Source organism: Schistocerca piceifrons, chromosome 1, assembly GCF_021461385.2.
Source record: "Schistocerca piceifrons isolate TAMUIC-IGC-003096 chromosome 1, iqSchPice1.1, whole genome shotgun sequence".
Lineage (NCBI taxonomy): Eukaryota > Metazoa > Arthropoda > Insecta > Orthoptera > Acrididae > Schistocerca > Schistocerca piceifrons.
The window spans coordinates 791,145,400-791,169,623 of NC_060138.1; the positions used below are offsets into that span (position 1 = coordinate 791,145,400).

Genomic DNA, 24,224 nt, shown 5'->3' on the forward strand with positions numbered 1-24,224 from the left:
CTGCGCTACACCCACAGGTGATATTATTAAGCTTTGCTTTATTAAATGGAAGAATTAAATCTGTCAGATGTAACTCTGCAAGTGAATCGGAGAGTGTGCCAACAAATCTGTGGAGGCGAAAACGACTGTGCAGTTAACCACAGAAAAATTGAGAATAGATTAATTCCATCTGTTAAGGACACTATGCGATTCGCCTAAAAAGACACTACAGAGACCTTCGTCCAATTTTTCGGTCAAACCATATATATGTACGGAATCCACATTTGTTTGCGAACGACAGTACTGCAAACAATTTTATGACCATAGCCAGTCCCTTTGACCGATAAGAGCCACGCGGGGTAGCCGCGCGGTCACAGGCGGCTTGTCACGGTTCGCGCGGCTCACCCCGTCGGAGGTTCGAGTCCTCCCTCTGGCGTGGGTGTGTGTGTTGTCCATAGCATAAGTTGGTTTAAGTTAGATAAAGTAGTATGTAAGTCTAGGGACCGATGACCTCAGCAGTTTGCTCCCATAGAACCTTACCACAAATTTCCAAATGATAAAAGTTAAAAATATAAACGGGGTTTTGTTCTCTTACAACAAGCAGTTTTGCTCTCTGAACTCTTATGATCACGACTCTGAGTTTACTTTGCACAGCCCCGTAACACATTTACTTTGTAGAGCTCTTTAACACAAAGAATGGATACTTGTGGTCTGCGTCGCCCGCCTCGGCACAAAACGTTTTATTAAAGCAATATTCGGCTCGCCAACAGTTGCAGACGAAGTTCCCTGAGAGCTACAAGGGTTTCCGAGAGCACCTTAAGAGGCGCCTTAGAAGGGCGGAACGCTGCGAACTTGTTCATTCGTGAAATGTGCCGCCGCCGACAATAACGCGCTGCCATAACCGTTAGGCCCTCACGCACCCCGTGGGCCTGGCGCCCACCGTCTCGGGCGCGGCTCCAAAGCGGACGCCGCAGAACTGTTAGCCGCGTTCACGCATGGCCGAGCCGCCCAAAGATAGCACCTCCTGCACCCAGCACCGACTTTTGGGGGGGGGGGGGGGGCGGGCGGGCGGGCGAAGGCTACACGAACAGCTCCTGCCCATCTGCCGCATATACATTGTGCTTTAGAAAGCTCAGTGAGAGATTAATGAAATGAGGTACTTCTGATCAGTTAACTGCCTTTTTGATTTGGATAACGTGTGCGAACTTCGATTAATCAGAACAAGTAGATGAACAAATGAAGACGAAATTGTATAGTCCAGAAATAGACAGCGTAATGATTGCAAAAATCTTCATATTGTCTTTTTTTTTTGCAGAAAATCCGCAATCAACGACTGTATAAAAAATTTCGTTGTACGCCTGGACTACATGTATTTCTAAAGTGATGGTCAACTTCGGTTTTTCGAGCAGCCTTCAGATCTGATTACACCTTCTACAAGAGTAACCAACCGAACAGTACAGAAATATATATTTTTTAAAATAATTTTCATTCTCTTGGTACAGTGGTCTTTTGGAGTAATGACCAACGTGGAATCAGAGGACAGAGGGAGTCGCAGTTCGGAGTACTTCCATCCCAATATTTTCCTTATAACCACGGCAAACCTTCCGGAAACCCTAAACAGAAATGATGGATGGGAACTATATTTTATTTGTACACTCTCTGTTCGAAATTATCCGGACATCAATTAATTGACATTAATATGACGAACGTCCACTTTTCACCTTTACGACAGCTTGAACTCTACTGGGGAGACCTTCAGTGATGTGTACGAGTGTTCGTGGATGACTTGCCGACTGATCTTCCTGAAGAGTGGAAACTACAAAACACAGTCACGTTGGACGCTGGGGCGTGTCGACGTTCTAACTCATCCCGAAGATGTTCCACGGGGTTCACATGGGGATTCTGCGCAGGCCAATCCGTTTCAGTAATGTTATTGTCCACAAACCACTGCCTAACAGAAGCTGCTTTATGTCAGGCTCCATTGTTTTACTGTTACAAATAATCATCCTCCCGGACCTGTTTCTCTACTGTGTGCAGTGCAAAATGCTATATGAAATACGTTCATATCCGTTTCTTCAGCGCAGTAAGGGGACCTCACACTGAACTCGAGACAACATGTAATCTCTTAGATTTGCCGGGCGATTCGTTGTCATCTGGCTGAGATCGGGTGTTCCGCCGGTTGTCGCTTCTTCCCAACACGGCGATAAAATATCCCCGTACTGGACATCGCCTCCTGCATACTTCACTGTTGGCCTTACATATGACAGCAGGTAACGTTCTCCATGAGTTCGCCACGCGCAAAACCTTCTATTGCGTTGTCACAAGGTGTTGCGTGAGTCATGGCTGGAAATCACTCATCACCCATTTCGAGTCATCCACTGTCCATTGGCTTCACTCGTTACAGTACCTCAAGCGTCGCTTAACATTGAGCACAGAAATGTATAGCTCGACCATCATACCTCATTTTTTTACTGTCACTGCGATAGTAGCTATTTGTAGCTTTTTGTAACTCACGAGTGATTCCTTCCACTGCTTTCATGCGATTTTTTACAACAATCCTCCACAATGCTCGACGGTCCCTTTCCGTCAGTACGTGAGGTCTGCTGGGACTTGATTTAGTTATGGTTGCTCCTTCACGACTCTACTTCACAGTCCCATCACCAACAGTTGACTCAGGCAGCTTTAGAAGGTCGGAATGTCCCTCACGGATTTGTTACTCCAGTAACACGTAGTGACTGGTCCACGTTCGTGACCGACGCACAGTTCTGTTACCAGCTCACTCGTGACATCTCCTGGTGAAGCAGTGTATGTGTTCTCAAATACTTTTCATCAGACAGAGTCAACCACTGGAAGACTAGTATACGTCAAAGTCTATTTGTTTCTGTGTACAGGGAATAAGGTGAATGAAGTGCTCGGTAAGTGCAGTGCACGTGTCTCGCTACCAATCGGAGATCCATGCGTGCATTCTGTAAGTCTGCAACTTATTACACCGAAGCTCGAGATGAGCGACTGCAAGTGGTCAGGTACAGGGATCTGTTGTAAGCGCGGCAGGCGCCCAGGTGGCGGCCGGTGCCGGGACATAAATCTGAACCCCCGCCCCCCTCCACCCCCACCCCCACCCGCTGATCCTCCTCTCCGACCCCCGACGAGCAGCTCTGGCGCGGTGGCGGTGGCGGCGTTTAATCGCAGACGGACAGCGTGTGATTTACGGCCCGCGGCCAATCGATGCGCGTCACCCCGGCCACTCTGCGCGCTGCAAATTAATTTACGGCTCCGGGCTGGCTCGCAGAGCCTGGCACCCTGCAGCCTAACCCCCTGAGTCCAGGTGCAGCTGCCTACACCACAAGCTGTTTGGGACGGCCCTGGTCTGATCTCACTGGCGACGTCCGCAGCAGGTACACCCCAAGAGACATCATGCTGACAACATGTAACATCTCCCCCAGCCTTCATGGAAGCCTCAGCTCGACGAGGAAGAGTTCATCGATTTTTTCAGACATGGCATATTCAGTTGAAGCCATGTATCGTTCATTAGATCCCGTAGAGCACCCAAATTGCGACGACATTTATTCCTATACGACACGTTCAGTAATTAATGCAACACTTTTCTTTTGGCTGATTTCGATTGAAATAATACGATTTTTGTTTTGGGACATTCCTGCTTCAGCCCGTATAGCGAGTGTCATGAAGTTCCGACAGGTGGCGCTCTATGCGTAGCCTTCAAAATGCCAGGCAGAGACCTGTCACTGAGTTCCTTTTGGCGGAAAACCAGAGCATCACAGACATTCACAGGCCCTTGCAGTGTGTCTGCGGAGACTTGGCAGTGATCAAAAGTACGGTGAGTCGCTGGGTGAGGCGTCTATCGTCGTCGCAACAAGGTCGCGCAAATGTGTTTGACCTCCCGGTGCCACCCGGCCGCACGCAGCTGTGATTCATGTAGTGTTGGAACGTGCGGACACTCTCATTCGAGGAGATCGACGGATCAAAATCAAATACCTCGCTGTTCAATTGGAAGTCTCTGTTGGTAGTGCCAACTCACTTGTGCAACAGTTGGGATACTCAAAGATATATGAGCGCTGGGCTCCTCGCCGCCTAAAAGAAGTCCATAAAGAGCGGAATTGATTGTGCGTTACAAGACTGATCGTGAAAATCTTTTATCGAATATCGTCACACGTGAGGAGACACGGGTTCATCCCTTCGGACAGGAAACAGAACTGCATTCCATGGAGCGGCGCCACACCACCACTACTCGGAAGAAAAAGCTTTGTTTCATCAAGATGGTATACCCAGTGATGAAACAAAGCAGTAGGCTTTGCCAGAAATATCGACCCTATAGACAATGTGTCTAATAGTGTATTTTAAATACGACAGTATACAATCTTAGGCACTGTATAACACTTAAAACACTTGATAATGGCACTCTGAAGCCGAAATCATGATAGTGTAAGCGTAAATGTAACACTGTAAATAAACAACAGTCTAATGGCGGTACTGACTTTAAGGAAATATATTATGACTGTGGCCCCGCATTATGAAAAAATTATTACACAGCAATAACATTCAGCAAGTTGCCACTGACAACCGATCGAGGGACAAATATGTCCGAATGGCAGTGAAATGGTTAACTCAAGCTGTGCTGGACAATAGTCTTTGACTCAAAGAAGTTACTTCTTGCTGAATGCTTTTAACAGCGTCCTCCTGTATTACCTGATTGAATATGTATAGTTTATCAAAGCTATCGAACACACATTAGGGAAAATGTTTTGTGTTCGCAATTGTGACTCTTCTTGTTCGGTCTCTCTTCGCTGGGGTTGGACTTAAGAAAGAAACAGAGACTTCTACATAATAGCCTATCTCGTGCACTTAGGGTAAAGATTGAATAAAAAGTCTTATAAATACTTAGCGGCCATTTTGCCATACATGTTTCGGAAATACACGTAGATTTTCTCGTGTACAGGCAGAAGTTGCTTGATAACTCATTTCAGACGAGGCGCGAATTATTCTGTGTCATGCAATGCGGCTGCTGCTCGCAGCGGATTACGGTACTACCAAACGTCGTATTATCAGTCTCCATTAAATATCAATCCATTTGCAATTTAAAAAACTTTATTTAAATTCTCGAGCACAGTTGTCCTAATAAGTTAAAGTGCTGCAGGAGACCCGATGAGAAAGAAACCAAATGGCAGCTCTGTCAAACCAATTTCACACGCTGCTTGACGGCTGTTAATTTCTAGAACTGTAGCTCCTTTCCAGCGGAGAAACGAGATGGGAGCGGAACGAAATGATGAAGTAGAGACAAAAATGCGGCACCGAAAAAGGAAACCGGGAAAGTAATTGCAGACGGTCTTTACGTGCGGCAGGAATACCGAGTGGTGGGGTGGGGAGGCAGCTGTCGCCTGGATGAGCTGCGGAATTATTCATGGTAGGGGAGGGCCCTGGGGGCGGAGCGGGGGCGGTCTGCGGCGGCAAATTGGCGGCGGAGGCGGTCAGCGCGCGCCGGAGGCGGAGGCCCGTCGGTGCCGTCTCACAGTGGCGGCTTACTTGCCCTTCCGGAAAAACATCGCGCCTCAATTATACCTTTTCTTTCAACAGCGGTTGTACGACAAATTACCGTAAATAATCCGACTACCCACTAGACTGTTCTCCAGTCGCCTCTTACGTCAGTTCAGGTGTGGCTACTTTACGAGGTATCGTGCAGATATTGTGTACAGTAGTAAAGTAAACTTGGCCAGTTCGGGTAGAACTCGAACACTGAAGGTTCCGCACATCTGAGATAGTTTATCCAGAATATCCATTTTATCGAGAATATTTGCGATTTTTGCCAGTTATCGCCATCGATACTTGCGAGATATCAGTCCCAAGGATTCCAAGACTTTCGAGAATGCTTTAATTCCTAGTCTGAAGTTAGACATCAAACGACAAACACATATTTTTTGTGTGATATAATTATGTATTAACAATTTCGGATTTTCCCCTTTACTTTCACAATGAAACCTTGCTTCTTGCCCTATTTCATGATTCTATGTCAACGGGAAGTACTCTATAGGATTTGATAAGCTAGTTTTAGCGTATCGAAATATTTGACGTAAATGACCGTATTTTTTGTTTGCACCGCCAAGGGATCATCCACCTTAGTATATAAATTTGAACGTGACTACTCGGTTCCTGAGAAAAATGGTTCTTATCAGTCGGACAGGCGGACAGACAGATAACAGACCGACGACAATGCAGTTCTATAAGAGTTGCGTTTACAATTTTCTTCGCATTTTGGAAATGACTTCATTATCCTGGTCCGCCACGTGACTCGTAATTACCTTCCAGGAACAGAAATGAAACATAATACTACGTTAACAGCGGACGAGGCAACTACAAAAAGAACACGCTCCTTCGCGACTGATCTTCACCTCTGGTGTATCATATCCAGCTTCGAACTGCTTTAGCTATTTTCTCTTTAAAAAGTAGCAATTAAGAAACACGAACTGGTGGGGTGTTTAGTAGTATTGAGCTCTTGTAACGGTGTCTTTGCGTTTAATTCCACCCTGTCCTACTGTCTAAATCTCGCGAGCTCGTGAGAGAAGTAATTTACCATGATATGGCGTTCCCAGAATCACCCTATTTAGTTAACGGAACAGTGTCTTCAACACAATAGTCCATTTCTCACCCTCATCCTCGAATTTAACTGAACATCCTTCTTCATTTAAACTGGAGAATTTGTATTTGTCTTTCAAAGAAACAATCTGCTTTGTATTTCATTTCATTACCAGTTGAGATGAATAATGACCACCTTCGGATTGTTGTGTTTTAATGACGTGTTATGAAAAATTGTAATTGTTACGAAAAATTTTAACGAAGTGTAGAAGAGTCAGAAAACTTCAAACTTGATTAAACTGGAAGACAAACTATAATACGTGAGCCGTGTGGTGGGCCACGTGGGTTTCGAGAAAAGGATGTGTTTTTATAAGCTCGTGAATATTATCTGGAAAGAAGTATAAAATTTAAAGTCTTATTTGTTGCAAAAGCCAAGGAAAAATTCTGCGTTCCATATGACAAATATCTCTATAGCACGTGAAATAATCTGTTCTTAATTTTGGTTGGAGTGAGAGATTTTTGTTTAAACAGATAAAATTTTAATACTTGAAAACTGGAAGGTGGAATGCTTTGCACACAGGAAGGGTCCACTTGGTATATTGCTCGAGGGGAAAGCCTAGCCCACTCTCTGTCAAATGTCAACTAGTTTTAAGGTCGATTCACTCTAGAAGTCAATGGAACGTCACGTCGCGTCACCGGCACCTCTCCGTCACGTCAGGGTGTATTCATGCTGGAAGTCTCGTCACGTCGCGTAAGTTCGCTTAAGTCCAGTACCTAACGGTGAAAGTGCGCTTATGGGATACCTTCCGTGACATAAAATGTGCAGTACAGGAATTCAGGAACTAAGAGCGACAAAGTTTATTAATGACCGAAGTAAACTTGACAACGAATGTTGTGATCATTCATGTGTGATAAAGTGATTAGAAGTGGAACAAAATTTCAAAACATTGACTTTATATGCTACCGAAAATATACAGATGCAAAAACATGAAACAAAGTCTATAAGGGAATGAACAGAGCCTTTTTGCCTTATCCATTATCATTCCTTACTCAACTTATAACATCATGAACTTCTAGATCTTTCTATTCCATTAGAGATGAGTTTGTACTTGATGAAAACCGCTTCAACAACTTGTGTTAATATTTATACATTGTATGCCTCAGCTCTGTTCCATTATTGTAAATTTTTAATCATTTTTCTATTTCAAATAGGTGACCTCGCTTGTGGAGGAACGCTAAATGACACCTCTCGACGTCAGTAGATGACAACATCGTCAAAACTTCATTCTCGAGAATTGTTGACGGTGGCGTGACGTAACGTGACGGTCTGTTGACAGCCCGTGTGAATACCGCCATTTGAAATGCATTATGAAATGTTTGACGTGACGTGACGGCAGGCGTAAACTGGCCTTACCTAGGACTACGTAAGCCGCATGTGCACGGCAGTAAGACAGGAGGGCGAGCGAATGTTTACCTGCAGGCGGGCCTCCACGACGTCGAGGCGCGCGTCCTGCAGGTCGTCACGGTCGCTGGCGCATGCGCAGCTGCCGCCACCGCCGCCGCCGCTGCTGCTGTTGCCGTTGGCGCCGGCAGCCGCCGCGGCCGCTGCCGTGTTGTTGACGAGGGCGGCGACGCTGAGCAGCTGCGCCTGCAGAGAGCCGGCGCGAACCTCCAGCTTGTCTTGCAGCGCCGCCAAGCCGCCCGCCACCGCCTTCACCGACGCGCGCTGGTTCTCCTGCGAAATGAAGGCAAGCATCCCCTTACCAAAAGCTCAGGGGGTACTAGCTTCACAGCAGGTCGGTAATGAGTGAAGAGAGAGGAAGAGAAAGAGAGAAATGAGAGCGAGAGAGATAGAGAGAGAGAAAGAGAAAAAGAGAGAGTGGGGGGTTCGTCACCAGGTAAAGGAATAACAGCTTCTGCTGTAGCCACGGGAAACCCACTACCGGTTAGTATTCGAAATACGTATATGAAATACGAATACGAAGTACAAACACGAAGTATTTGGTTGACCCATAACTCTTTACCTTTCTTAAGTGCAAATTTGCGTGAAAATAAAATGTTTTGGCAACGCATTTTATGTTATTCGACAGAGAATTATGTGCTCAACAAAAGAGTGTGTTTTGCTTTTTTATGCTGTTATACTCTCTGGTCTTATCAAGTTATTAAGATGGGGTGTGAAGTTGACATGAAAGAGCCTGTTCGACCCACTTTGCTTTTTGCGTCTAATCGCGATGCCAAAACCACAGAAACTACTGGAGACATTTGTGAAGTGTGGAGAAGAAGCGAAGCCTCTTATGGCGGCTCAAAATTTGTTTCAGCGATTCACAACCAGCAATTTCGAACTCAAAGACGCACATGACCCACCACCAACTACTTGATCGGAACCAAACACTATATGCGGAAATTTACGTTCAAGTAAAGCGACGACTCAACAACGCCATCCACCAAACCGCGTCATGGGGTTCCATAGCAGAACGACACTACACTCACATCGTCAAGGAAGCCATTCAAACGCTTAGCTGGGATTTGCTTTCACATACTTCATATTCTACCGACTTGGCGCCTTCGGATTTCCCTCTGTTCCGATCCACCTCGAATGCACTGCGTGGCGTTTCCCTCAATAACAGCGTGAAAATGAAGGCTTGGATTGATTTCCTTGAGTGGAAACCAAGTGATTTCTACCGCCGAGATACTGAACGGCTTATTGACCGTTGAGAAGAATTTTTTTTTTTAAAAAAAAAGAAAAAGCAACAGAGAAAACAGAAAACATCATTGATCGGTTTGTTGTCCATTTGGCCGGCCGCGATGACCGAGCGGTTCTAGGCGCTTCAGTCCGGAACCACGCGGTTGCTACGGTCGCAGGTACGAATCCTGCCTCTACCATGGATGTGTGTGATGTCCTTAGGTTAGTTAGGTTTAAGTCGTTGTAAGTCCAGGGGACTGATGACCTCAGATGTTAAGTCCCATAGTGCTTAGAGCCATTTGAACCATTTTTTTTGTCCGTTTCCTGTTTATTTCTGTGAAAGCCTCAACTAATATTAGTAATAACAATGATAATAATAATAAAGCCGAAACTTACGGGCCAACCGAGTATTAATCCCACGGCATATCATTTCACGCTTTGTGTTTTAAATAAGTATTATAACTTGCTATATGCTCCAAAGAAATTGGTATGCGCAGTGAACACATGTTTTACCACACGCAAAACGTCCAGTCTCTCGAATGTATTATTCTGTCCATGTGGCAAAATTTAGACTCTGTCCTGTAAGTGGCTACGAAAACGAATCTGGTTTCTTTTTTTTTCTTTTTTTTTTCGTCTTACCTGAATTTAACTAGCTATGAAACATTTTGCAGCATGAAATCAAGAACAAAAATAGCTCCAAAACTATGCATAATGTACTATAAATCCGATGGTGCTACCGTTTTTGCAGGGGACCTTTATAGGATGACTACACTGTCTGGTCGTCCTGAAGATTACGACTGCAAAATTAGTCGAAACACCGACTTTACAGCTATTTTAGTGTTTCATAATGACGCTCTAGTACACAAAAGCCTTTTATTCAGATTACCTCTGGCCGTGGAAGCCTATCCTCTCACATGTACCTGGTGTATTTCGAAAAATAAAAAATAAAAAGTTACATATTTATTACTAGTCGTCAAGTCGTCCGTAAGTAAAACAGTTGCTACCATTTCCGTGGAGAAAACCAGATACCGTCACCTAAAAAAATTATTTTCCCTATGTTCTCTCATTAACTGACTTATTTAGACAGCGAATTATCTTGTCGTGCCTTAGCGCAATGAATTAACCCTTGTATAAACGTTGTAATTGTATGAAGCCTAGGAGCATTCCGCTACTAGGCAACCTGCATTTGGAGGGCGCCATGCGGGTTGCCTGCTTTGGATCCTTCGGTGAACTTGAGAACTAGTTTGATCTCGCGTGTCTCTGTCTTCTCACCATCTCCTCGCATCTGCGCTTGCATTCCGCCGAGTAATCACTTACACTATACTGTACTTGAAGATCCCCTTCGGGTTTTCCAACTTTTTACTTACGATATACCAGAAGAAGGAACAGCAACTGCAGACAACGTAGAACTTTTATTGTTAAACGTTTTATCCAGTAATATTGTGTACGACTTATGCAACTGTTTTCCGTTTTCAACCTGAGAATAATTACGACATTTTTCGTTACAAACAGTATTTTTTCTCTGAATTTAACCATAGACACACACACAACGAAAGACTACAAAAGTAGTGGAAATAAGTCGTGTTGAGGTGTCAACTTTCACAGGTAGGATAATGTCCCTTTTTTTTTGTTTAAAAGAATTCTCTAGACGACCGAGAGCGTATAGTCATTAGAGTTTCACGGCCAATAACATGCCTATCTCTTCGAAAAACTAAGTCCCTTATTCCTATCTTTCGCCGGCCGGAATAGCCGAGCGGTTCTAGGCGCTTCAGTCTAGAACCGCTAGAACCGCGCGACCGCTGCGGTCGCATGTTTGAATCCTGCCTCGGGCATGGATGTGTGTGATGTCCTTAGGTTAGTTAGGTTTAATTAGTTCTAAGTTCTAGGGGACTGATGACCTCAGTTGTTAAGTCCCATTGTGGTCAGAGGCATTTGAACCATTGAACCTAATCTTTCGCCGACTAAAGTAATATCTGTTTTAAATTGAAACATTGAAGTTACTAACTAGCGTACATATCTGAAACAAAATACATTTCCACGAAGGGAAATAAACAATATCAAAATTTTTATTAATGTCCCAACAACTATATTCATAGCAATCCATTTGGAAGCCACATTCCTCCAGCTTCATGTATGTAATACGTGAATCGATGTGAAGCCGACCTGCAGGCATCTCATGCAAAAATGAGGCAGCATCCATCCGTCAACCACCAATATAATTTCAACAATCTAGTTAAGTAGATTTTTAAGACAGGTTTAAGTTCTCCGTACGTCTTTAAACGTTTTATCTGTTGCAGTATTGTCACTTGCTCCTGACGCTCGTTAGCTGCGTAGGAAGTAATTAGTTAACTTTTCTTCGTGATATTAAGAGCCAGCTCGAGTACTGCTCGTATCTGTATTCGTAAATGGGGAAGCATTTTAAATGATACATGAATAATAATGCCTTATTTGAAACACAACTCCTTGAAATTCTGAGAGGTTTCTGCATGGGAAATCAGAAGTGAGGGCGCGAGCGTTCACAGAGGAATAAGTAGGGCGTTTGTGCCTCACTGCTCGCTCGTTTCGCACGCGCCGACCGGAGCCATTGCGGGACATTACACTGCAGGATGGCTGCATCTGCGCGACTGCCGCATGTTCCACACTAAAGGCGGACTGCCAATTTGCAGTAAAGACGCCTCTAGGACTCTCGGACGCCGTTCAGAAAATAGCTAATCTGCCGACCTCGCGTCGGAAAAGGCCACAAACACAGGGGCTGGACAACTATCGTGAGCGAAATGTCCTTAACAACACTTCTGGACGTACAGTATCATCCAAAGAAAACAACAACAAAATGCGTTTAACATGATAGCCACTTTGTAAAACGCCACGGAGCGTCATCAGCTCGAATCAACGTACGAGAAAGACTACATGTTGAGTTAAGGAAATAGCTGCACACCCGTCGCGTAGACTACACATATATTAGGATAAAAAAAATAACGAGTTAGTTGTTGACTAAACGGGTTTAAATTCCGTTAATGTAACAAGAAAAAAGGTAGTTGTCTGGAAACAGTTGTACCTGTATTAGAAGTATTACTCTCAGGGTGTAACGTTGGATTTCCTTTGGCTTGAAAACGAAACAAGTATTAGAAATAAAAAGGCAACACAAACTCTAAACGTCAAGAATAGAAAACATTTAGCACAGCAATGCGATCTTCACTATCTTAGCTACACTGACGATGAATTTTAATACCAGATTGTGTAAAATCTGATTCGTGATAGTTCGACTGGTTGTACATGAACGAAGAGCGTACTTGATGCTAATCTGTAGTTGTAATTGAGTATTTTAATCCACAGTAACGAGGCCACAATAGTTTCAAAAATAAATAAACAAAGGTAGTAGAGATTTTTTTTATTGCTTATAGAAAGTTGCCCTTTTTAAGCAGAGTTTCAAATTTCTTCGAATGACAAATACCGTGATATATATGGCTCCTTGCTTATGAAGGGAAACTATTCGCAAAAATATCTGGCAAATAATCAAGAGTACGACCACCGTTACATGACTTCCACATACCAGTACCGGAGGCAGAGTATTTTTGCAGAAAATTTGACTCCAAGTATTAATAGACGCTATATCACTGTACTCCACTTCCGAAGAACTTGCAAAGATATTGCTATGTGACGCAGCATGTACCAACAAACAATTCAGAAATCCGCCTGCGGGAGGTCTCCTTGCCAGTTACAGGCAAGTTTTCCCTTTAGTTATACGTTACGTTAATCTTTCTAACAGCTCTCTGAACACTTCCAGAGGCTTTTACCACAGAAAAATCGCCAAATAGCCGCATGTTTTCAGAAGTTATTTTATTTAGACTACCAGTTTCGGCATCTCTTCAGTGCCGTCTTCAAGCCACTGTGCACTCAATGATTAGACAAAGAGATGTTTCGATACTTGCATAACTGGAGGTATCAGTACCTGGATTCCGTGAATTCTAAAACGTTTATGAAGCGTTTATCTCGAAGACTTAACAACAACTAAGCACATCTGCAGACTTTGTCGGACTGCAGAAGTGCTCAGTTGCTGTCAAGTCTTCGAGGTAAAAGCTTCAAAAACGTTTTACAATTCACGGAGTCCAGATGTTGATGGGTCCAGTTATACAAGTATCGATATATCTGTTTGTCTAAACATGGAGTGCGTAGAGGTCTGAAGGTGGCATTAAAGAGATGCCAGACTGATTTTTTATGAATAAAATAACTTCTCCTCCCCTCCCCCTCCCCCCATGAACCACGGACCTTGCCGTTGCCTCGATGATACAGATAGCCGTACCGTAGGTGCAACCACAACGGAGGGGTATCTGTTGAGAGACCAGACAGACGTGTGGTTCCTGAAGAGGGGCAGCAGCCTTTTCAGTAGTTGCAGGGGCAACAGTCTGGATGATTGACTCATCTGCCTTGTAACACTAACCAAAACGCCCTTGCTGTGCTGGTACTGCGAACGGCTGAAAGCAAGGGAAAACTACAGCCGTAATTTTTCCCGAGGACATGCAGCTTTACTCGATAGAGTAGCATGGAGAGCTGCATCAAACCAGTCTCTGGACTGAAGACCACAACAACAACAAAACTTCTGAAAACATGAGGGCATTTGCCTATTTTTCTTTGGTAAATATTTAACAGGCCGCTATCCCGTGTCCATGATGGATATAGAGAGATGCAAAGGCTTTTGTCCTTGCTCTCGGCAATGTAACATTTATATCAACATAATCTGAACTGAGCTGTACAAGGCAGTCCCCGGTACTGATTCCCGCATCACTTGCAAGCTTTTTCAAGCAGTATCTACTAAAGTACCATATTTCAAATTGTGGTATCGATAGGAACGATGCCACGGCATAGGTTCATAAGTTGGCACTACGAGTCACCGACGACAGCGCACTCTAGCCGGAGCGGGAGAGCGCTACCAGCTCCGCTCCAGTTTCAGCCCATTTGATCAAGAGCAGACGGCCGGGACACTTCGCTTCAGCTTTGCTCTACATACGACGGGTCTCAACATCGCACCTCATTGCAAGTTATGTAACCATGTATTAATTTGTTTTTTGCACCAGTTAACCACTTTTACTTACGTGCAGTACCGACGTATTTTTCCTGCTCCTGGTCCTACCCACGTGCTGCCTTCCAGGCGGGATACAAATCAAAGAGTGACAGGAGAATTGTAGCAGGCGAAAACTTGGTCGCCGCTGCCGCTGGACTCACCTGGTGCTCCCTGATGAGGGCGACGGAGGAGGCGAGCTGCGCGTGAGCCAGCTCAGCCTTGGAGATCTCTCGCTGGAGGTCGGGCAGCGCGTGGTCCACCTTGTCCTGCAGCGCCTCCACCGCCTCCAGCAGCTCCAGCAGCGAGCGCCGCAGCTGGTCGGCGGCGGCCGCGTGCGTCCTGGAGTCGTTGGCGCGGGCGCGCTCCAGGCGGTGCTCCAGCCCAGACACCCGCGACTTGAGCGCGCGCTGCGCTGCCTCCAGCGACGCCACCTGGTGGCGCAGGGCGCGCTGGTGGCGAGTCGCGTGCTCCTCCTTTTCCTTGCCGTAGGTGTGGCCGGCGGACGGCGCACGAGGCAGCACTTCGTTGTCGTTGGCGTCTTCGTGCTCGACCTGGAAAGGAGGACGGAAGAATATTAGACGTCAAATGCGACGAAGAAAAAAAATTGTTCAAATGGCTCTGAGCACTATGGGACTTAACTTCTGAGGTCATCGGTCCCCCAGAACTTGGGCTACTTAAACGTAACTAACCTAAGGACATCACACACATCCATGCCCGAGGCAGGATCCGAACCTACGACCTTACCGGTCGCGTGGCTCCAGACTGTAGCGCCTAGAACCGCTCGACCACTCGAAGACTTTAGAGGAAGAGCACCAGCTCGCGTGGAAGAAGACCATCGTGGAAGAGGCATCGCAGGGCACAATCCTATTCTGGATTCTCAGACAACAGTCTGAACCTCGCAACTTTAACGCAGAAGACGCAATGGGGGAGATAAATATCTATCTCGACGTGATAAATATTTGTCATGGACAGATAATCATCTTGATATGGGTAGCTGATGAGACAATATTAGTGAGCGAAAGTTTATCAGGGACTGTGTTGGTTCCTTAATGAATTAAATCGTGTGCTAGCTGACGACTGTAATATGCAGAAAGAAAAGAGACGGAAAAGGAAGCTTCAGGAAATACGTAGTTGCGAGCATTGCACTCGGGAAAAGCGAATTCTGTAACAAGAAAAAACTGTTCATATTTTTAAAAAAACTTTCGAACAAAAAAGAAAAATGAAAAGCTGTGAGTGGAGAATTCCTCTGCATGACTGCAAAACATGGACATTGGGCAAAATCGAAATGAAATGATTACAAACTTTTGCAATCATACATTGCGGCAGACAGTTTAGGATCAGATGAATTGATCGAATAAGCAATGAAGTGAAGGCGTCCTAAAAAATGTTAAAGACAGAAAATTAATGAAACTCTATCATTTACCCCACTGTTTTTCTTTTTTCAGATTTGATTCATGGTTCCAGTTATATGGCTGCTTCTGTGTATAGCAATTTTACGACTATGACGTTAGGAGCCTGAAGATGGCATCAATGTAATGCCGAAACTGGTAGCACATAAGAAGTTCATGAAATAAATTTCTACAATGCATACGACTGTTGGTAAATTATTGCATCAAGACATACACGCCAGCCGTTGTCCCACGGTCCACAATGGATCAACAAAAATTAAAGAAGAAAATTAATGAAGACTGTAACTAAACCAACAGATAGATTTGTTTGCCACATATTACATACGGCATTGCCTTAAACTGTGGTGGAAAGAGTGGATGAAAGAAACAATCACAGAGGCAAGACTAAGTATGAATATCTCATTGACGATGTGGGATGGAGTAAGTATTCAGGCATGAAAAGACTAGCTGACGAGACACAGAAACGAATAACTGCATCAGAACAACCTCAGGGTTGATGAAATGAGAACAGTTTAGGATGAGACCTAATGTCATTCTCTCGAATAACGAAAAGGGACCACAAGGCTTATCGTTCCCATACGATAGACCCATCTTCGTCATCAGGCAAGTGTCCACAAGACGAAACTCAAATTGTTCAGATTTAGTCGAAAACGTTGGTATATGGCAGACAGTGCGTCCATCAGCCGGTCGTAGTGGCCGAGCGGTTGTAGGCGCTACAGTCTGGAACCGCGCGACCGCTACGGTCAAGGGCATGGATGTGTGTGATGTCCTAGGTTAGTTAGGTTTAAGTAGTTATAAGTTCTAGGGGACTGATGACCAAATAAGTTAAGTCCCTTAGTGCTCAGAGCCATTTTTGAGCCAGCGTCTATTAGTAACATTATGCCGTCATATCTCGCCGATCCCTCCATTCTCATCAGATAACACATTTTGAGTTCTCTCTCTCTTTTCCAAAGCTAATCAACAGTCTAGGACGTAGGTAAGCGAGCTGTATCCTTTCTCCCACTCGTCCAAGTCCCCCTGCAAGATGACAGAGTCGAAGAGGACGAGGTAGTAGAAGGACAGAACCTAGTGGTGGCCTAAAGTTCTGAATTTGTCTTCGAGGAGTGCCTGTATGATTCAAATGGAACAATACAGCCCGCAAGTGGCAGAACGGTCCGCCCCGAGGGCTGAGTTGTCATCGCAACGGAGTGTTACGCCAAGGGGCCCGGGTTCGATTCCCTGTTTGGGTCGGAGATTTTCTCCGCTCAGGGACTGGGTGTTCTGTTGTCCTAATCACCATCATCTCACCCCCATCGACACGCAAGTCGTCGAAGTGGCGTCAACTCAAAAGACTTGCACCAGGCGACCGGCCTTCCAGACGTGAGGCCCCAGCCACACGACGTTTCATTTCATTTCAGCGGCAGAACGCTGTTCTAATTTAAAATACAGAGCGCTTCATGGGTCGTGTGGAAAATGAAATGTTATTACGCAGGAATTAGAGTGGAAACAGTTATCAGAATTCGATTGATAGAATTAATCGTAGAAGAACGTTATGTGATTTCACAATCGAGATAGCGGTAGGAAGTAAAATTGTAAGGCTTTTTGTATGCACAAGAATGTTGTGGATATCTGGTGCTGCAAACGTGCTCACCTCGTGAAATTGATACGGGACAAAAAGAAATCAAACACCACATCAATCAACTCCGATGCATTCATAACTCCCAGAAAAAACTTTCAGTATCCGTAACTTTCAGTCTCACCATAAAATATTTGCTTGGGATACAGTCAATTACTGAGTTACGAGAAGTCAAAGACAGGTTAGCGTTTCTTACTATCTTATTAGTAGGCCTATACGCTTACTGAGATATTTAAATGCCTGAAGCTGTACTTCATTCTGTTCAAGGCAAATCAAGCAGGGTACGTTAAAAAGTAAGTGAATGTACCATGAAATCAATGATTGGGTTGTAGGAGTAGTTAGTTACTTTATGAGTTTGAATAGATTCAGTCGATGAACAACCCCTACTACCTCTTGATTTCATAGTTCTCTACCCCTCAGCTATTACGTTTAAGTTAATGCAGTAGTAATGTTTTAATCGGGCACTGAAAACCGATGTCATCAACATATAATTCTAAAGATGACATTCAAGTAAATTCAGTGTTCTGAAAATACTGTAAATGGCTCTGAAACCATCAGAAGTAACAGATCCAAGTAAAACAAAGGGCTGTGCAAACTTTTATGTGTATTTCAGATCAATAATGAATTGCGTTGCGAAGTTCGGACTGATGGCCTCTCGTATTATACGTGGAACGTATCAGTCCGGCTTGACTAACAAATTTAGTGCAGGCTTATCTCGCGCATCGGAGCTGTTAATAATCAACTGTCAGCTTAAAAAATGCAAACAACATTATTTTTCTTTCACTTATTGTCGCTACAATTGCGGTTGGAGCCATTTCGCTCTCGGAACAGAACGATCAGCAAATTGTCAGCGCTAACCCTCCTCGCTTAGCTCTGTGAAACTAATGTGCCTCTGTGGTCCATAAATTTCACTACAGCGACATTTATGATGAACTGGGACCTGACTAATGTTATAAATTACTCGCTAAATACAATTACCAAATGGAATTGCTCCGGGGGAAGAATAAATCTTTGTCCTGCGGGGAATGCAGATATATCAGGTACAAGCCAAATTGGCACTGTTCAGTGTCACAGGCAATCTGTGCGGGCAACTGGTTTACACTTGAGACGCGTACTGGCTACATGTAACATCGTACACGGGAAGAAATAAAGCAGTTTTTGGAGCAGCAATCGATCAGCCTGTTGGTACACTCGCTTGATTTACGGGGGCGGATACCATCAGCTAATGCGGCCGTACGTCTCAAACGGGCGAGGGGGAAGAGGGAGGGAGAAGGGGAAGGAGTGCAGTGCGAAAGCTGAGTGTACTCACCTTCGTTGTGTGCCTCGACACGTGCGTCTTCTTCAGAGTCTTGATCGTCGCACTCCAGTCCGCTTGCGCCAACAGCAGCTGCAACACACGAAACATCGCAGCTATAACACCATTTATTTCATCTCATATAGGTGAACAAAGCGGCGTCAACTTTTCAAAACAGCAGGAAAAAAATTGAATCTAGGGAGAAAAGTAACATTTTGTGATTTGAAATTGTTATCAGACTTGTTCATAATTTTTATTAAAAATTAAAAATCATATGTCAGTGCTAACCGGCTTCGATTATATCTACATCACCATCAGACCACGTCTCATGCGGTGGTGAGCAGAGACGACAAGCAGAGCACTGACAGGTGTCGGAAGGCACCTCCGACAACTGTCGGTCGTCTCTGCTCACCTCCAAATGAGACATGATCCGTTGGTGATGTAGATACAATCGAAACAGGTTATCACTGGCACGTGCTTTTCAATTTTTAATAAAACGATCTGCAATCAAGACAAATTACTATTTCAAATTACCTATTAGCTCGCTGCTTCTTTCAATAATGTTTCCAAAAATTAGTAACTAATATTTCCTTTTGGAGTCTCATACTTGTAGTCTCAGCGTCTAAAGTGGAATCACTAGGTAGCAACTATGACCACTGAGCTTAGGAATTTACTGGGACTTTGCGTGACTGTCTCAGCACATCATATTATTCCTGCTACGTTAGTGCCACATTTCATGAACTTGAATTTGGGTGAAGGAATTGTAAATAGTTGTCAGCCATACGTAGCGTAGTGGTAAGACACTGGACACTTAGAACTACTTAAACCTAACTAATCTAAGGACATCACACACATCCGTGCCCGAGGCAGGATTCGACCTGCGACCGTAGCGATCGCGCGGTTCCAGACTGTTGCGCCTAGAACCGCTCGAATCCTAGCAGTACACGTGTAAATTTATTCGATGTGCATCGCCATGTGTCCTCAATAACGACTCGAAACATTGGAACAAATGGTTTGTACTGATCTTCTCTCTTTTCGTACCTTTTATATAAAATTGTCTTCGATGTACGGCTGTTAATTTATAGAGTAGTTTTGTCAAAGCGAACCGTTAAATTTGTTTAGTGTGGGTTGCGGACCACCAAAGAAGTTTTTTTTTTTGTCGTCGATATTAGCTTTCGGAGTATGCGGGAGCTAAGATGCGCACAACAGGATTACTCAGAACTGACCTGCTTTAAAATTAACGAGTACAGGAATACCCCAATATCAACTAACTGGTGATGCCAATCTTCAGCTGGTAATCGAGACCAGTAACGCGCGCTACTCCATCGTGAAATAGACAGTGAAATTGCTGCTGGTAGTAGCTTTTCCCAGTACTCAAACGGTGTGTAACTGAATTTATAGCCCACAAGAAGCGATTTCTCAACGAGGCGCCTGTGGTAGTTACAGGGCAGGCACAGTTCGAGACTTCCGGTCTCTCCTCGTTCGAGCCTGTTCCAGGGCGCTGTTGGCCGTTCGCCTTTGGTTACGGACGCACTGGCGCGTGAAGGCGGGCCTGCGTGGGGCGCACGGCTGGCTGGCCTATGGTACTGCGCCGCAGGCCACGGTAGGGCGTAATTACGCGCGTATCGCGCCGCGGACGCTGACCGCGCGTAATTAATAACACGGCCTCAGCTCTGCAAGCTGCGTTGGCAGCGGACGCTTTAATTAGGCAAGCCGGCAGGGAAGCGGCTGGAGAGGGAGGGCCAGGGGGCGTCAGAGCGTCTGGATCACTGTGGTGCGGGGGTGGCGAGGGCGGGAACTGTACAGAACAAAAGCTTCCCCACTTACCGCGAACCACCGTCGCTCACCCTTTTCTGTACTTGTCCTTAGTCACTGACAACCACGCACTTGCACACGAAACCGAGCATTCGTAGCAACATACACTATCTGATGAGAAGTGCCCGGACACCTGTTAGTGCACTGTGATATGGATGTGCAAACTCTTTGCCTCTGTGACGGATTGAACCCTGCTGGGCCGGCCTGAGCGGCTGAGCGGATCTAGGCGCTACAGTCTGGAACCATGTGACCGTTACGGTCGCAGGTTCGAATCCTACTTCGGTCATGGATGTTTGTGATGTCCTTAGGTTGGTTAGGTTTAATTAGTTCTAAGTTCTAGGGGACTGATGACCTCAGATGTTAAGTCCCATAGTGCTCAGAGCCATTTGAACCATTTTGAACCTCAGATGTTAAATCCCATAGTGCTCAGGGCCATTTGAACCATTTTTGGAACCTTCTGGGGACACTTTCAATGAATTTTCAGAAAGTCTGCCGAGGAATGGCCACCAATTCTTCCTCGGGAGAAGAAAGCAGAGACGCTGCGGTTTGGAACGAGGTCGACGGGATAACTCATCCTAAAAGTGCTCCATTGGTTTGAGGTCGGGGCTCTGGGCAGGCCAGATCTTTTCATATCAGGAACGTTATTATTCACAAACCGTTGCCCGAAATAGGGTGCTTTATCACACGATGCAGTGTCACGGTGATACAGACAACCATCGTCTCCGATGATGACGACGACGATGATGATGATGATGTTTGGTTTGTGAAGCGCTCAACTGCGCCTGTACAAAGTCCCAATTTTTACACTGCCCATTTCTTTCCCAATCCAATCTAGTCACTGCACAAATGATGATGATGATGATGATGATGAAATGATGAGGACAACACAAACACCCAGACCCCAGGTACAGAAAAATCCCCAAACAGGCCGGGAATCGAACCTGGGACCCTGAGATCCAGAGGCAGCAATACTAGGCACTGGACCACCTGCTGTGGACATCATCGTCTCCGAACTGTTCTGCTGTGCGTATTACACAACGCTGTAAAATGTAATCATATTCCGGCCGCTGTGGCCCAGTGGTTCTAGGCACTTCAGTCCGGAACCGCGCTGTTGCTACGGTCGCAGATTCGAATCGTGCCTCGGGCATGGATGTGTCTGATGTCCTTAGGTTAGTAAAGTTTAAGTAGTTCTAAGTTTAGGGGACTGATGACCCCACACCTTAAGTCCAATACTGATTAGAGCCATTTGAACCATTTTTTATGATCATATCTTCCGTATTTAGCATTTTCTCAAGCGCAGTAAGCGATAAACACTCTTACTACGAGGATCGTCGCTCTCCGTACTTCACTGTTGGCACTGTACATGATGGCAAATAACATTCTACAGACATTCGCTACACCCAAATTTTTCCACTGGAGTGCAACAGGATGTAGCGTGATTAACCACCCCAAACTGCATTTTTCAAGTCATCCGCCGTCCAGTGGCGTCAGTCCTTCCACCAACTCAAGCGACGGGTGGCTGATAACTTAGTTCAAATATTTTGCTGTATTGTTTGGACAACAGTTATAGGTGTTTGAGTGTAACTGACAGCCCCCTTTTGGCCCCTTCCCACAATTCCAACTACCTGTTCTGTCCTGCGGGATTAGCAGAGCGGTTCAGGGCTGCTCAACCACTGCTCCATTAATTTTAATTACCTACACAGAGACATTGTGCTGGCAAAACCTTCGAACTCACGACTGATTTTCTCCGCTGATCTTACTTTATTTGTTATAGCCACCCTCCACAGTTCTCGACGGTCCCTGTTCGTTGGTCTGTTTGATCTTGGTTTGCTTGTGGTTGTTCCCTCGAGTTTCCACTTCAGACTCGTATTACCAACTGCCGAGTTGGAATTTTTGAAGAGCTGAAATGTGTCTGAAGGATTCATTACTTAGCTGTCATCCAATAACTAGGCCTGACTGACCTATCCTGCTGTTACTGTTCCCCTACTAAGAAACAACGTTGCCCGCTTCCTTTCATACTGGTGCGCCGGTCTTCCGTGACATCTAGTGGTCAGTCTCGTATTACACAGGGATGTCCTGTTACTTTTGATCAGATAGTGGATTATCCGATTGGTATTTTTCACATTGGGAGCTGATTTACATTATATCAAGAACGATGTAACGAGACGCAGCGGCGGGGGCGTATTCACTAGTCACTGAGAGCGCAGCTGAATGGCGAGCAGTGCAAGTCTCTGGAAGCATGGGCATCAAGAGAAGTTGTTTAGCGCCATTTCGCGAATATGAAGCTTCCCTGAACGCGTGTTGATGTCTTACAAACCGGCATCTGCACTGTATTATAAAACAGCTTTTTGTAGTGCTATACTTGATATGGTTATCCATTTCAGAACTTTTACTGTACCACTCTCATTGTGATGCCTTCTCAGAACTATCGACCATTATTCCATTCTCCAGGCCAATCAAAAAGCGATTTCACAAACTAAACGGGAGGGGGCAGGTACAGGTGATACCTACACCTCGATCAAAACAACCAAGTGATTGGCAGTCGAGCATGGGAAGGGGCTACGTTGACTCACGTTTGTTGAGCACTGCAATGCTGTTCCTTAACATGCAGTATGGAGTTTGGTTAGTGGAGTGGTAAAGGTCTCATTACTTTTCTGCGTACATTCGTAACGAGCCAACGACATTCTGTCGAATGAAGTAAGCACGCCGCATAGAGAAACTACACAAACTACGAAAAAGAATCAGAATTATTACATTACTGGTCGCAAGGGCCGTCTGCAACTGACTGTGGCAGCTGGTGCCTGAGGTAACAGAGCGATGTGACAACGCTGTAAAGGCGTGACCTAGTTCATTCTCCTACAGGCTGTTTCTATGGTACCTGTGCTATAAACAACTACCTCTCATTTACTTTGTTGTTCTAATCCATGTATACTGCTGTCTTTCTCAACAATCTAGAGAAAAAAGGAACAGCAATGCTTCTTAACTGTATGGATCTATGTCTTAGAGCAGTTGGACTTTCCAGTGAAGTGCTTCCTACCGCCCCTTTTGATGAGAACTACAACCTCACTGAAACATCTTACTTCTTACCGATTTGCGACTACTGTGGTAATAACGCATTGGACTTCTAGATACATGAAAGTATGAGAGACTAATGAAAAGTGATATCTAGAAACGCCATCCTATTAGAACATAGGTCAAATCGCGTCTAGCTGACCTCCTTCACCTACATCTACATGGATATTCTGCAAATCACATTTAAGTGCCTGGCAGAGTGTTCATCGAACCACATTTTTTCTCAAGCTATCGATCTACGCATTATGCTTTCGTAAATTAGCCTCTCCTTGCTCAGTCCTTATCCAAAAGGCTCGTAGTTTTCTCTAATTGTTCGTTGTTGTTATTTGGCCGGCATGGCATATGTCAGTAGATATAGTATACTGCTACAGGGTACACAACAATTCGTTACCGGTGTTGTCAACGTATTGTTCTTCGTTTTGAGGATGTAAACAGGTACAGACCGTGTCACAACAGAAACACACTTTTTTGCCTCCAAACCGCAGGAGGAGGATTAAATGAAATAATTACCTGTACGGATTCGCTTTCATAAAAATCCTAAATTCCATAATCATTTTTGAGGCTTGATTATGTGATTTCAAGTAAGTTGCTACATTTATATTTGTGATGTTTATTATTGGTGTTAAATACGATCGAGACTTGACCACAACAGATGTTAGCCGAGGCTGGTAATCTTAGGTGAAAAGATGGAAGAGTTTACACGGCCTCGTTAT

General features: G+C 44.9%; 1 protein-coding gene across 1 annotated transcript in view; it reads right to left on the reverse strand.

Moving 5' to 3' along the window:
- Positions 1-24,224, reverse strand: part of LOC124775106 (protein scabrous) — a 203,844-nt gene that overhangs the window by 20,310 nt on the left and 159,310 nt on the right. The window contains exons 3-5 of the mRNA XM_047249935.1: positions 18,640-18,717; positions 14,468-14,857; positions 8,039-8,299 (exon numbers count right to left, since the gene is read on the reverse strand). Coding sequence (XP_047105891.1) covers positions 8,039-8,299; positions 14,468-14,857; positions 18,640-18,717 — 729 coding nt within the window. The remainder of the gene's footprint in view (positions 1-8,038; positions 8,300-14,467; positions 14,858-18,639; positions 18,718-24,224) is intronic.